Source organism: Oncorhynchus kisutch, linkage group LG16 (assembly GCF_002021735.2).
Source record: "Oncorhynchus kisutch isolate 150728-3 linkage group LG16, Okis_V2, whole genome shotgun sequence".
In the NCBI taxonomy this organism is placed as follows: Eukaryota; Metazoa; Chordata; class Actinopteri; order Salmoniformes; family Salmonidae; genus Oncorhynchus; species Oncorhynchus kisutch.
This window is the reverse complement of record NC_034189.2, coordinates 18,229,285-18,241,970: the sequence shown is the minus strand read 5'-3', so window position 1 is coordinate 18,241,970 and position 12,686 is coordinate 18,229,285. Positions and strand designations below refer to the sequence as shown.

Sequence of the window (12,686 nt, the reverse complement as noted above, 5' to 3'; positions counted from 1 at the left end):
TGTGTAAACATGTACGGTTATGTGTGGTAATGTGTAAATATGTCTGGCAATGTGTGGCAATGTGTAAATATGTCTGGCAATGTGTGGCAATGTGTAAATATGTCTGGCAATGTGTAAATATGTCTGGCTATGTGTGAATATGTCTGGCTATGTGTGGCAATGTGTAAGTATGTCTGGCAATGTGTGGTAATGTGTAAATATGTCTGGCAATGTGTGGTAATGTGTAAATATGTCTGGTTATGTGTGGTAATGTGTAATATGTGTGGTAATGTGTAAATATTTCTGGTTATGTGTGGTAATGTAGCTGATTATATGTGGTTATGTATTCTGTGTGTTCCAGTCCAGTGTCCAGTGGGAACCTACTACTCCCTGGAGTATGCAGAGTGTGAGAGCTGCTGGCTGGGGTCCTTCCAGGAACAGGAGGGTCAGATGGAGTGTAAGACCTGTCCTGATGGATCCTCCACAGCCTACCTCCACGCACGCAGCCAGGACCAGTGTAAAGGTAAACACTGTAACCTTCCAGAGGTAAAACACTGTAACCTTCCAGAGGTAAACACTGTAACCCTCCAGAGGTAAAACACTGTAACCCTCCAGAGGTAAAACACTGTAACCCTCCAGAGGTAAAACACTGTTACCCTCCAGAGGTAAAACACTGTAACCCTCCAGAGGTAAAACACTGTAACCTTCCAGAGGTAAAACACTGTAACCCTCCAGAGGTAAAGCACTGTTACCCTCCAGAGGTAAAACACTGTAACCCTCCAGAGGTAAAACACTGTAACCTTCCAGAGGTAAAACACTGTAACCCTCCAGAGGTAAAACACTGTAACCCTCCAGAGGTAAAACACTGTAACCCTCCAGAGGTAAAACCTTGTAACCCTCCAGAGGTAAAACACTGTAACCTTCCAGAGGTAAAACACTGTAACCTTCCAGAGGTAAAACACTGTAACCTTCCAGAGGTAAAACACTGTTACCCTCCAGAGGTAAAACACTGTAACCCTCCAGAGGTAAAACACTGTAACCCTCCAGAGGTAAAACACTGTTACCCTCCAGAGGTAAAACACTGTTACCCTCCAGAGGTAAAACACTGTAACCCTCCAGAGGTAAAACACTGTTACCCTCCAGAGGTAAAACACTGTAACCTTCCAGAGTTAAAACACTGTAACCCTCCAGAGGTAAAACACTGTTACCCTCCAGAGGTAAAACACTGTAACCCTCCAGAGGTAAAACACTGTAACCCTCCAGAGGTAAAACACTGTAACCCTCCAGAGGTAAAACACTGTAACCCTCCAGAGGTAAAACACTGTTACCCTCCAGAGGTAAAACCGTGTAACCCTCCAGAGGTAAAACCTTGTAACCCTCCAGAGGTAAAACCTTGTAACCCTCCAGAGGTAAAACACTGTAACCTTCCAGAGGTAAAACACTGTAACCTTCCAGAGGTAAAACACTGTAACCTTCCACAGGTAAACACTGTAACCTTCCAGAGGTAAAACACTGTAACCTTCCAGAGGTAAACACTGAAACCTTCCAGAGGTAAAACACTGTAACCCTCCAGAGGTAAAACACTGTAACCCTCCAGAGGTAAAACCTTGTAACCCTCCAGAGGTAAAACACTGTAACCTTCCAGAGGTAAAACACTGTAACCTTCCAGAGGTAAACACTGTAACCTTCCGGAGGTAAAACACTGTAACCTTCCAGAGGTAAACACTGTAACCTTCCAGAGGTAAAACACTGTAACCCTCCAGAGGTAAAACCTTGTAACCCTCCAGAGGTAAAACCCTGTAACCCTCCAGAGGTAAATGCTGTAACCCTCCAGAGGTAAAACACTGTTACCCTCCAGAGGTAAAACACTGTAACCGTCCAGAGGTAAAACACTTTAACCCTCCAGAGGTAAAACACTGTAACCTTCCAGAGGTAAAACACTGTAACCCTCCAGAGGTAAAACACTGTAACCCTCCAGAGGTAAAACACTGTAACCGTCCAGAGGTAAATGCTGTAACCCTCCAGAGGTAAAAGACATGTACAAGGTCCTCATACATTGGTTATACTGTGCATAGGCCTGGAGTTTTTCTGACCAAGTGATCTGACTTGGAAAAAAACTCTGGGTCTCAGTACCTTGTCAGAACTGACCAGGAAAAATGTTGGGTCCTAAAATACTGTATCATCAACTCTATTCATCATGAGCAGGTGGCACCATTTCTACAATATCCTGAAGGCAAAAACTCAATGACCTCTTTACTGTGATATGTTTATAGTGTATGTGTTTCTGTGTGTGTTTTCAGAGCAGTGCAGGCCTGGAGGTTACTCTGTGAACGGACTGGAGACGTGTGAGTCGTGCCCACTGGGGCACTACCAGCCTGGGTTTGGGTCCAGAGAGTGTCTGGTCTGTCCGGATGAGACCTCCACCGTCACCAGCGGGGCAAGGGAGATGTCTGAGTGTGGAGGTGAGTTAGAGAGAGAGACAGAAACTATACAGTACTCAGACTCTGAACACACCACTGACCCTGTGAAGAGGCAGCGGTCTAAGGTACTGCATCTCAGTGTAAGAGGCGTCACTACAGTCCCTGGTTCGAATCCAGGCTGAAACACATCCGGCCGTGATCGGGAGGCCCATAAGGCGGCGCACAATTGCCCCAGCGTCTGGCCGGGGTAGGTTTGGCCGGGGTAGGCCGTCACTGTAAATAAGAATTTGTTATTAACTGACTTGCCTAGTTAAATAAAATAAAAGAGGGGAGGGGAAATCACAGACATGACACTGTGACTGAACTCAATTACTATTATGACTGAACTCACTTACTATGCATAAAAATATGATTACTGAGCTTACTTTCATGTGTGACACTGACTAACTGTCTCCCATCTCCCCTTCCCCTCCAGTTCCTTGTTTGGCAGGTCATTTCTCTAGAACAGGGTTGGTCCCCTGCTACCCCTGCCCCAGAGACTACTACCAACCCGACCACGGCCGCTCCTACTGCCTCGCCTGCCCTTTCTATGGCACCACCACAATCACCGGGGCCACTGCCATACAACACTGCTCAAGTGAGTTTCACATCACACCCTACTGTTACACTACACTGGCTGAGTTTCACATCATACCCTACTGTTACACTACACTGGCTGAGTTTCACATCACACCCTACTGTTACACTACACTGGCTGAGTTTCATATCACACCCTACTGTTACACTACACTGGCTGAGTTTCATATCATACCTTACTGTTACACTACACTGGCTGAGTTTCACATCACACCCTACTATTACACTACACTGGCTGAGTTTCACATCACACCCTACTATTACACTACACTGGCTGAGTTTCACGTCACATCCTACTGTTACACTACACTGGCTGAGTTTCACATCACACCCTACTGTTACACTACACTGGCTGAGTTTCACATCACACCCTACTGTTACACTACACTGGCTGAGTTTCACATCACACCCTACTGTTACACTACACTGGCTGAGTTTCACATCACACCCTACTGTTACACTACACTGGCTGAGTTTCATATCACACCTTACTGTTACACTACACTGGCTGAGTTTCACATCACACCCTACTGTTACACTACACTGGCTGAGTTTCACATCACACCCTACTGTTACACTACACTGGCTGAGTTTCACATCACACCCTACTGTTACACTACACTGGCTGAGTTTCACATCACACCCTACTGTTACACTACACTGGCTGAGTTTCATATCACACCTTACTGTTACACTACACTGGCTGAGTTTCACATCACACCCTACTATTACACTACACTGGCTGAGTTTCACATCACACCCTACTATTACACTACACTGGCTGAGTTTCATATCACACCCTACTGTTACACTACACTGGCTGAGTTTCACATCACACCCTACTGTTACACTACACTGGCTGAGTTTCACATCACACCCTACTATTACACTACACTGTCTGAGTTTCACATCACACCCTACTATTACACTACACTGGCTGAGTTTCACATCACACCCTACTGTTACACTACACTGGCTGAGTTTCACATCACACCCTACTGTTACACTACACTGGCTGAGTTTCACATCACACCCTACTATTACACTACACTGGCTGAGTTTCACATCACACACTACTGTTACACTACACTGGCTGAGTTTCACATCACACCCTACTATTACACTACACTGGCTGAGTTTCACATCACACCCTACTATTACACTACACTGGCTGAGTTTCACATCACACCCTACTGTTACACTACACTGGCTGAGTTTCACATCACACGCTACTGTTACACTACACTGGCTGAGTTTCACATCACACCCTACTGTTACACTACACTGGCTGAGTTTCACATCACACGCTACTGTTACACTACACTGGCTGAGTTTCACATCACACCCTACTGTTACACTACACTGGCTGAATGTATTTACTGAATTACACCATATTCCTTATTGCTCATACAGTATATATGCAACCAAATGTTCCTCTGGTGAAAATTAAGTTTGAACTGAATTATAGTGTATTCATGACACCCTTTTCCCCTATAGTGCCCAACCTTTGACCTGAGTCTGCATCTGTAATGCCATCCTATTCCTCATAGGACTACTGACACATGGCTCTGGTCAAAATGACACTAGACTGGTAACAGAGCTTTATTTGAGACCGTAGACATACAATATTGTTTGAGACTTGGCCACTGAATGGAAAAGGGATTTTGATAAAGGCTCAGGAAAGAATGGAAATGTATTAGACATTTGACTACTGGAGAATGGAAATGTCTTAGACATGTGATTACTGGAGAATGGAAATGTCTTAGACATGTGATTACTGGAGAATGGAAATGTCTTAGACATGTGACTACTGGAGAATGGAAATGTCTTAGACATGTGACTACTGGAGAATGGAAATGTCTTAGACATGTGACTACTGGAGAATGAAAATGTCTTAGACATGTGACTACTGGAGAATGGAAATGTCTTAGACATGTGACTACTGGAGAATGGAAATGTCTTAGACATGTGACTACTGGAGAATGGAAATGTCTTAGACATGTGACTACTGGAGAATGGAAATGTCTTAGACATGTGACTACTGGAGAATGGAAATGCCTTAGACATGTGACTACTGGAGAATGGAAATGTCTTAGACATGTGACTACTGGAGAATGGAAATGTCTTAGACATGTGACTACTGGAGAATGGAAATGTCTTAGACATGTGACTACTGGAGAATGGAAATGTCTTAGACATGTGACTACTGGAGAATGGAAATGTCTTAGACATGTGACTACTGGAGAATGGAAATGTCTTAGACATGTGACTACTGGAGAATGGAAATGTCTTAGACATGTGACTACTGGAGAATGGAAATGTCTTAGACATGTGACTACTGGAGAATGGAAATGTCTTAGACATGTGACTACTGGAGAATGGAAATGTCTTAGACATGTGACTACTGGAGAATGGAAATGTCTTAGACATGTGACTACTGGAGAATGGAAATGTCTTAGACATGTGACTACTGGAGAATGGAAATGTCTTAGACATGTGACTACTGGAGAATGGAAATGTCTTAGACATGTGACTACTGGAGAATGGAAATGTCTTAGACATGTGACTACTGGAGAATGGAAATGTCTTAGACATGTGACTACTGGAGAATGGAAATGTCTTAGACATGTGACTACTGGAGAATGGAAATGTCTTAGACATGTGACTACTGGAGAATGGAAATGTCTTATCCATGTGACTACTGGAGAATGGAAATGTCTTAGACATGTGACTACTGGAGAATGGAAATGTCTTAGACATGTGACTACTGGAGAATGGAAATGTCTTAGACATGTGACTACTGGAGAATGGAAATGTCTTAGACATGTGACTACTGGAGAATGGAAATGTCTTAGACATGTGACTACTGGAGAATGGAAATGTCTTAGACATGTGACTACTGGAGAATGGAAATGTCTTAGACATGTGACTACTGGAGAATGGAAATGTCTTAGACATGTGACTACTGGAGAATGGAAATGTCTTAGACATGTGACTACTGGAGAATGGAAATGTCTTAGACATGTGACTACTGGAGAATGGAAATGTCTTAGACATGTGACTACTGGAGAATGGAAATGTCTTAGACATGTGACTACTGGAGAATGGAAATGTCTTAGACATGTGACTACTGGAGAATGGAAATGTCTTAGACATGTGACTACTGGAGAATGGAAATGTCTTAGACATGTGACTACTGGAGAATGGAAATGTCTTAGACATGTGACTACTGGAGAATGGAAATGTCTTAGACATGTGACTACTGGAGAATGGAAATGTCTTAGACATGTGACTACTGGAGAATGGAAATGTCTTAGACATGTGACTACTGGAGAATGGAAATGTCTTAGACATGTGACTACTGGAGAATGGAAATGTCTTAGACATGTGACTACTGGAGAATGGAAATGTCTTAGACATGTGACTACTGGAGAATGGAAATGTCTTAGACATGTGACTACTGGAGAATGGAAATGTCTTAGACATGTGACTACTGGAGAATGGAAATGTCTTAGACATGTGACTACTGGAGAATGGAAATGTCTTAGACATGTGACTACTGGAGAATGGAAATGTCTTAGACATGTGACTACTGGAGAATGGAAATGTCTTAGACATGTGACTACTGGAGAATGGAAATGTCTTAGACATGTGACTACTGGAGAATGGAAATGTCTTAGACATGTGACTACTGGAGAATGGAAATGTCTTAGACATGTGACTACTGGAGAATGGAAATGTCTTAGACATGTGACTACTGGAGAATGGAAATGTCTTAGACATGTGACTACTGGAGAATGGAATGTCTTAGACATGTGACTACTGGAGAATGGAAATGTCTTAGACATGTGACTACTGGAGAATGGAAATGTCTTAGACATGTGACTACTGGAGAATGGAAATGTCTTAGACATGTGACTACTGGAGAATGGAAATGTCTTAGACATGTGACTACTGGAGAATGGAAATGTCTTAGACATGTGACTACTGGAGAATGGAAATGTCTTAGACATGTGACTACTGGAGAATGGAAATGTCTTAGACATGTGACTACTGGAGAATGGAAATGTCTTAGACATGTGACTACTGGAGAATGGAAATGTCTTAGACATGTGACTACTGGAGAATGGAAATGTCTTAGACATGTGACTACTGGAGAATGGAAATGTCTTAGACATGTGACTACTGGAGAATGGAAATGTCTTAGACATGTGACTACTGGAGAATGGAAATGTCTTAGACATGTGACTACTGGAATGGAAATGTCTTAGACATGGACTACTGGAGAATGGAAATGTCTTATCCATGTGACTACTGGAGAATGGAAATGTCTTAGACATGTGACTACTGGAGAATGAAAATGTCTTAGACATGTGACTACTGGAGAATGGAAATGTCTTAGACATGTGACTACTGGAGAATGGAAATGTCTTAGACATGTGACTACTGGAGAATGAAAATGTCTTAGACATGTGACTACTGGAGAATGGAAATGTCTTAGACATGTGACTACTGGAGAATGAAATACCCTACAAAATAAAGGTTGTGGCTGTAGAATAGATATGAGCTTAATGAAACCCTCTCTCTTTTTTCTCTCGGCCAATTCTGTCTTTCTTTCTCTCTCTCTCTCTCTCTCTCTCTGTCTCTCTCTCTCTCCATCTATCTCTCCTCCTCTCTGTCTCCCCCCCTCTCACTCTCCCTTTCTCCCTCTCTCCCTCTCTCCATCCCCTCTGTCAGGTTTTGGCTCTAGTTTCCTGCCCAAAGAGCAGAGTGTGACATCAGCCCCAGAAGTGGTGGTATCCCAGGACTACCAGGCTAGCAGCCAGGTGAGACTGACTGACTGACCTATGTCCTCAAGAGACCTCAAGGGGTTACCCTGCAAACAATAATGAGTCACTAGGACGTCCCTGGGACGTCACGAAATGGTCGCCTAAAGTTGTCAGGATGTTGTGTCATGGTCCCCTGGAGGTTTTGTCTAGTTCCCGGTTTGTCCCAGGGCCGTTCCCGACAACGTTTTAGGATGTGCTTGGAATGTTGCGTCATGGTCCCCTGGAAGTTTTTGTCTAATTCCCAGTTTGTCCTGGAGAAGTCACCTGATGGTCACAAAGAAATGTTCTCCTCCTCCAAAACATTATTTACCCAGGGCACGCGCACCCTAGTTTCACTACACATCTCCCCTTGTTACTGTTGCTAAGGCCCTGATTGGTGAACCACTGATCCAGTCACAGCTCTTTGTCTTTTGGCAATGCTAGGGACACCCACCCATAAAAAAATGCTTTTAAGATTGTTGGAACAAAGTCTAATGCTGTGTAAATGCTTGAGTTGAATAATACTATTCAACTGAGCATTTTCCACAGCTGTCCAGTAACCTCTTTACATCCAGTACCACACATAGGAGTGATTTATTACTGTCTCCTTATCTCTGAGACACTTACAGCCAGCCAGGCTAAACTCTTCCCTTGTCTGTTTGGGCTCTAAAGGCCTTATCAATCAGCCCCTATCTTAGACACATAGGCTGTGAGAACTGGTTAGAACTGGTTCTTGTTTTTATTATTTTTTCTAAGGAAGTGGAGCCAATGATCTTATCTCTTTTGTAAGCTGGCCTCCCCCTTGGAGGGGTAAAACAGCTCTGTGTAGATGAAGTATATAAAGACTGTGTGATTTGTAAATAATCAAGTTCCTCCCCGGGAAATTTCAGGAGAGTTAACTTCCTTGAATATACTCTTAAAAACAAGTTCTGCCTGATCGTTGGAACAAGTTCTGCCTGATCGTTGGAACAAGCTCTGCCTGATCGTTGGAACAAGCTCTGCCTGATCGTTGGAACAAGCTCTGCCTGATCGTTGGAACAAGCTCTGCCTGATCGTTGGAACAAGCTCTGCCTGATCGTTGGAACAAGCTCTGCCTGATCGTTGGAACAAGCTCTGCCTGATCGTTGGAACAAGCTCTGCCTGATCGTTGGAACAAGCTCTGCCTGATCGTTGGAACAAGCTCTGCCTGATCGTTGGAACAAGCTCTGCCTGATCGTTGGAACAAGCTCTGCCTGATCGTTGGAACAAGTTCTGCCTGCTCGTTGGAACAAGCTCTGCCTGATCGTTGGAACAAGCTCTGCCTGATCGTTGGAACAAGTTCTGCCTGATCGTTGGAACAAGCTCTGCCTGATCGTTGGAACAAGTTCTGCCTGATCGTTGGAACAAGCTCTGCCTGATCGTTGGAACAAGCTCTGCCTGATCGTTGGAACAAGCTCTGCCTGATCGTTGGAACAAGTTCTGCCTGATCGTTGGAACAAGTTCTGCCTCAACAGTGTTTTGACACACATATTTACATTGTGTACGTTTATTCATACATTATTTAACATGTCCTCTCCTGACGGATTTCACCTGTAGGCCTATTCCTACACTTTGCACTTCAAAGTAAACCTTAGCTCTGTTTAAAATACACTTAAATTCAGGAGTAACATGAAAACAGAATAATATGCCCCACCATCATTAGACAACTATACTGAAAACCCAATCTCAAATTACTGAAATAAGTTAATTAAATAAATAAGAGAATAGCAGTGCGGGTTGAGAGCTTCAAGTTCCTTGGTGTCCACATCACCAACTATTATGGTCCAAACACACCAAGACAGTCGTGAAGAGGGCACAACAACCACTATTCCCCCTCAGGAGACTGAAAAGATTTGTCATGGGTCCCCAGATCCTCAAAAGGTTCTACAGCTGCACTATCGAGAGTATACTGACCGGTTGTACCATCGCCTGGTATGGCAACTGCTCGGCATCCGACCGTAAGGCACTGGGGCCAAGCTTCCTGCCATCCAGGACCTCTATACTAAAAATGGTCAAAAACTCCAGCCACCCAAGTCATAGACTGTCCTCTCTGCTACCGTACGGCAAGTAGTACCGGAGCCCCAAGTCAAGGTCCAAAAGGCTCCTTAACAGCTTCTACCCCCCAAGCCATAAGACGGCTGGACAATTGATCAAAATGGCTACCTAGACTATTTACATTGACCCCCCTTTTATTATACTGCTGCTACTCGCTGTTTATTATCTATGCATAGTCACTTTGCCCCTATCTACAGTGCATTCAGAAAGTATTCAGACCCCTTGAATTTTTTCCACATTTTGTTACGTTACAGCCTTATTCTAAAATGTATTAAATCATTTTTTTTGCTCATCAATCTACACACAATGGCCCCATAAGGACAAAGCAAAAACAGGTTTTTAGAAATTGTAAACATATGTAAAAAATGTCAAACGGAAATATCACATTTACTTCAGTATTTAGATCCTTTACTCAGTACTTTGTTGAAGCACCTTTGGCAGCGATTACAGCCTTGAGTCCTCTTGGGTTTCACGATACAAGCTTGGCACACCTGTATTTTGGGAGTTTCTCCCATTCTTCTCTGCAGATCCTCTCAAGCTCTGTCAGGTTGGATGGGGAGCGTCGCTGCAGAGCTATTTTCAGGTCTCTCCAGAGATTTTCGATCGGGTTCAAGTCCGGGCTCTGGCTGGGCCACTCAAGGACATTCAGAGACTTGTCCCGAAGCCACTCCTGCGTTGTCTTGGCTGTGTGCTAAGGGTTGTTGTTGGAAGGGGAACCTTCGCTCCAGTCTGAGGTCGCAAGTGCCCAGGAGCAGGTTTTCATCAAGGATCCAGTCAAGTTGTAGAATCTCAAGGAGGATCAATGTAAACAGGATGCACCTGAGCTCAATTTCGAGGCTCATAGAAAATGTGTATTTTACAGATTCAGTACCTATGATCCGAAAACCTATGTAAATATGGTATTTTTTTATTTGATTTGTTATGAATTTACAAAAATGTCTGAATCTGTTTTTGCCTCTCATTAAGTGATATTGTGTGTAGATTGATGAGGGAAAAAATAATTTTATCAATATTAGAATAAGACTGTAATGTAACAAAATGTGGAAAAGGTCAAGGGGCCTGAATACTTTCTGAATGCACTTTACATGTACATATTACCTAAATTACCTCGATTAACCTGTACCCCCACACATTGACTCGGTACCGGTATCCCCTTGTATATAGCTTCCTTATTGTTATTTTATTGTCTTTCTTTTTTACTTTAGTTTATTTCATAAATATTTTCTTAAAACTGCATTGTTGGGCTTGTAAGTAAGCATTTCACAGTAAATTCTACACCTGTTGTATTCGCAACATGTGACGAATAAAATTAGATTTGATTGATTTGAGATGGCACTCTTTTGTTAAGTGCACATTTGTATTATAGGTACTGAATGTGTAGAAGACTTCAGAGAAAGCTACAGACTTTGTGGTACAGCAGCAGAAATCCCAGGTGGGGTCATATTGTAAAGTCAGTACTAAGTAATCATGTCAAATGTAATCATATTGTCATTTATTAAAGGTTTTTATACTATTTTAGCTGGACAGCGTACCACTTACCTTAAAACACCCATACTATTTCATCACTTTATAATGGGACACCTGCGACCATCGCCTGACAAAAATCTCCAGGGGACCATGACACAAGAATGTTCAGGGGACCATGACACAATGTCCCAAGAACGTGCTAAAAACGTCTTCGGGGACATCCCGGGACAGACCGGGGGGGGGGGGGGGGGGGGGGGGGGGGGGGGGGTAGACAAAACCTCCAGGGGACCATGTCACAACGTCCCAAGAACTTCCTCGGGGACGTACCTGGGTCGAACCGGTAACTAGACAAAACCTCCAGGGGACCATGACACAACGTTCCAAGAACTTCCTCGGGGACGTACCTGGGACAAACTGGGAACTAGACTAAACCTCCAGGGGACCATGACACAGTGTCCAAAGAACATCCTAACAATGTCATCACGTGATGTCCTAAGGACTAGTAAAATGACATCCAGAAAGGTCCTGACATGGTCCTCAATGACATCCTGGTAACTTACAGGGAACTAAACAAAGGTCCCCAGAGAAGTTCTCTTGGACTAGAGTGCACTGGGGAGGATGAGTTGTAATCAGTAATGCTTATGAGTATGATGAGTACGGAATGTGAGAATGAGATGCTCTCTTTCTCCTGAAGTGATCACACTCCACACTCATGACCATAGCTCACAACCACATGACTGTACCTGTATCTCCTCAGGTGTTCCATGAGTGTTTCCTGAATCCGTGTCAGAACAGGGGCACGTGTGAGGAGGTGGGGGCGGGATACGTGTGCACCTGTCTACCTGGTTTCACAGGTAAACTAAAACAGTTATGAATGGAATGAAAAGAGAACTTCCACATGTCACCGTGTTCTTCTGTCCCTCTCCTCGCCCCAACCTGGGCATGAATCAGGGACTCTCTGCACACATGAACAACCCTCGAAGCACCATAACCTATGATGTCACAAGAGCCAAGGCCCTTGCAGAGCAAGGGAGACACCTACTTTAAGGTCTTAGAGCAAGTGACATCACCGATTAAAACACCACTAACCAGCTAGCCATATCACACCGGTTACACACACACTTAAGCTTTCAGTCAAACAATGATCATTAGAGCAATGAGAAGTTAATATTAGTTATAAACTGGGTGGTTCGAGCACTGAATGCTGATTGGCTGACAGCTGTGGTATATCACACCGTATACCACGGGTTTGACAAACTTCTATTTTTACTGCTCTAATAACCTTGGTAACCAGTTTATAATA

General features: G+C 43.5%; 1 protein-coding gene across 2 annotated transcripts in view; it reads left to right on the top strand.

Moving 5' to 3' along the window:
* The window catches only part of LOC109906225 (sushi, von Willebrand factor type A, EGF and pentraxin domain-containing protein 1), a 155,671-nt gene that overhangs the window by 90,001 nt on the left and 52,984 nt on the right, over positions 1-12,686 (top strand). For both annotated transcript variants that reach the window (XM_031791921.1, XM_031791920.1), the window contains exons 17-21: positions 341-502; positions 2,280-2,441; positions 2,875-3,036; positions 7,773-7,861; positions 12,141-12,237. In XM_031791921.1, the coding sequence (XP_031647781.1) occupies positions 341-502; positions 2,280-2,441; positions 2,875-3,036; positions 7,773-7,861; positions 12,141-12,237 (672 nt within the window). The remainder of the gene's footprint in view (positions 1-340; positions 503-2,279; positions 2,442-2,874; positions 3,037-7,772; positions 7,862-12,140; positions 12,238-12,686) is intronic.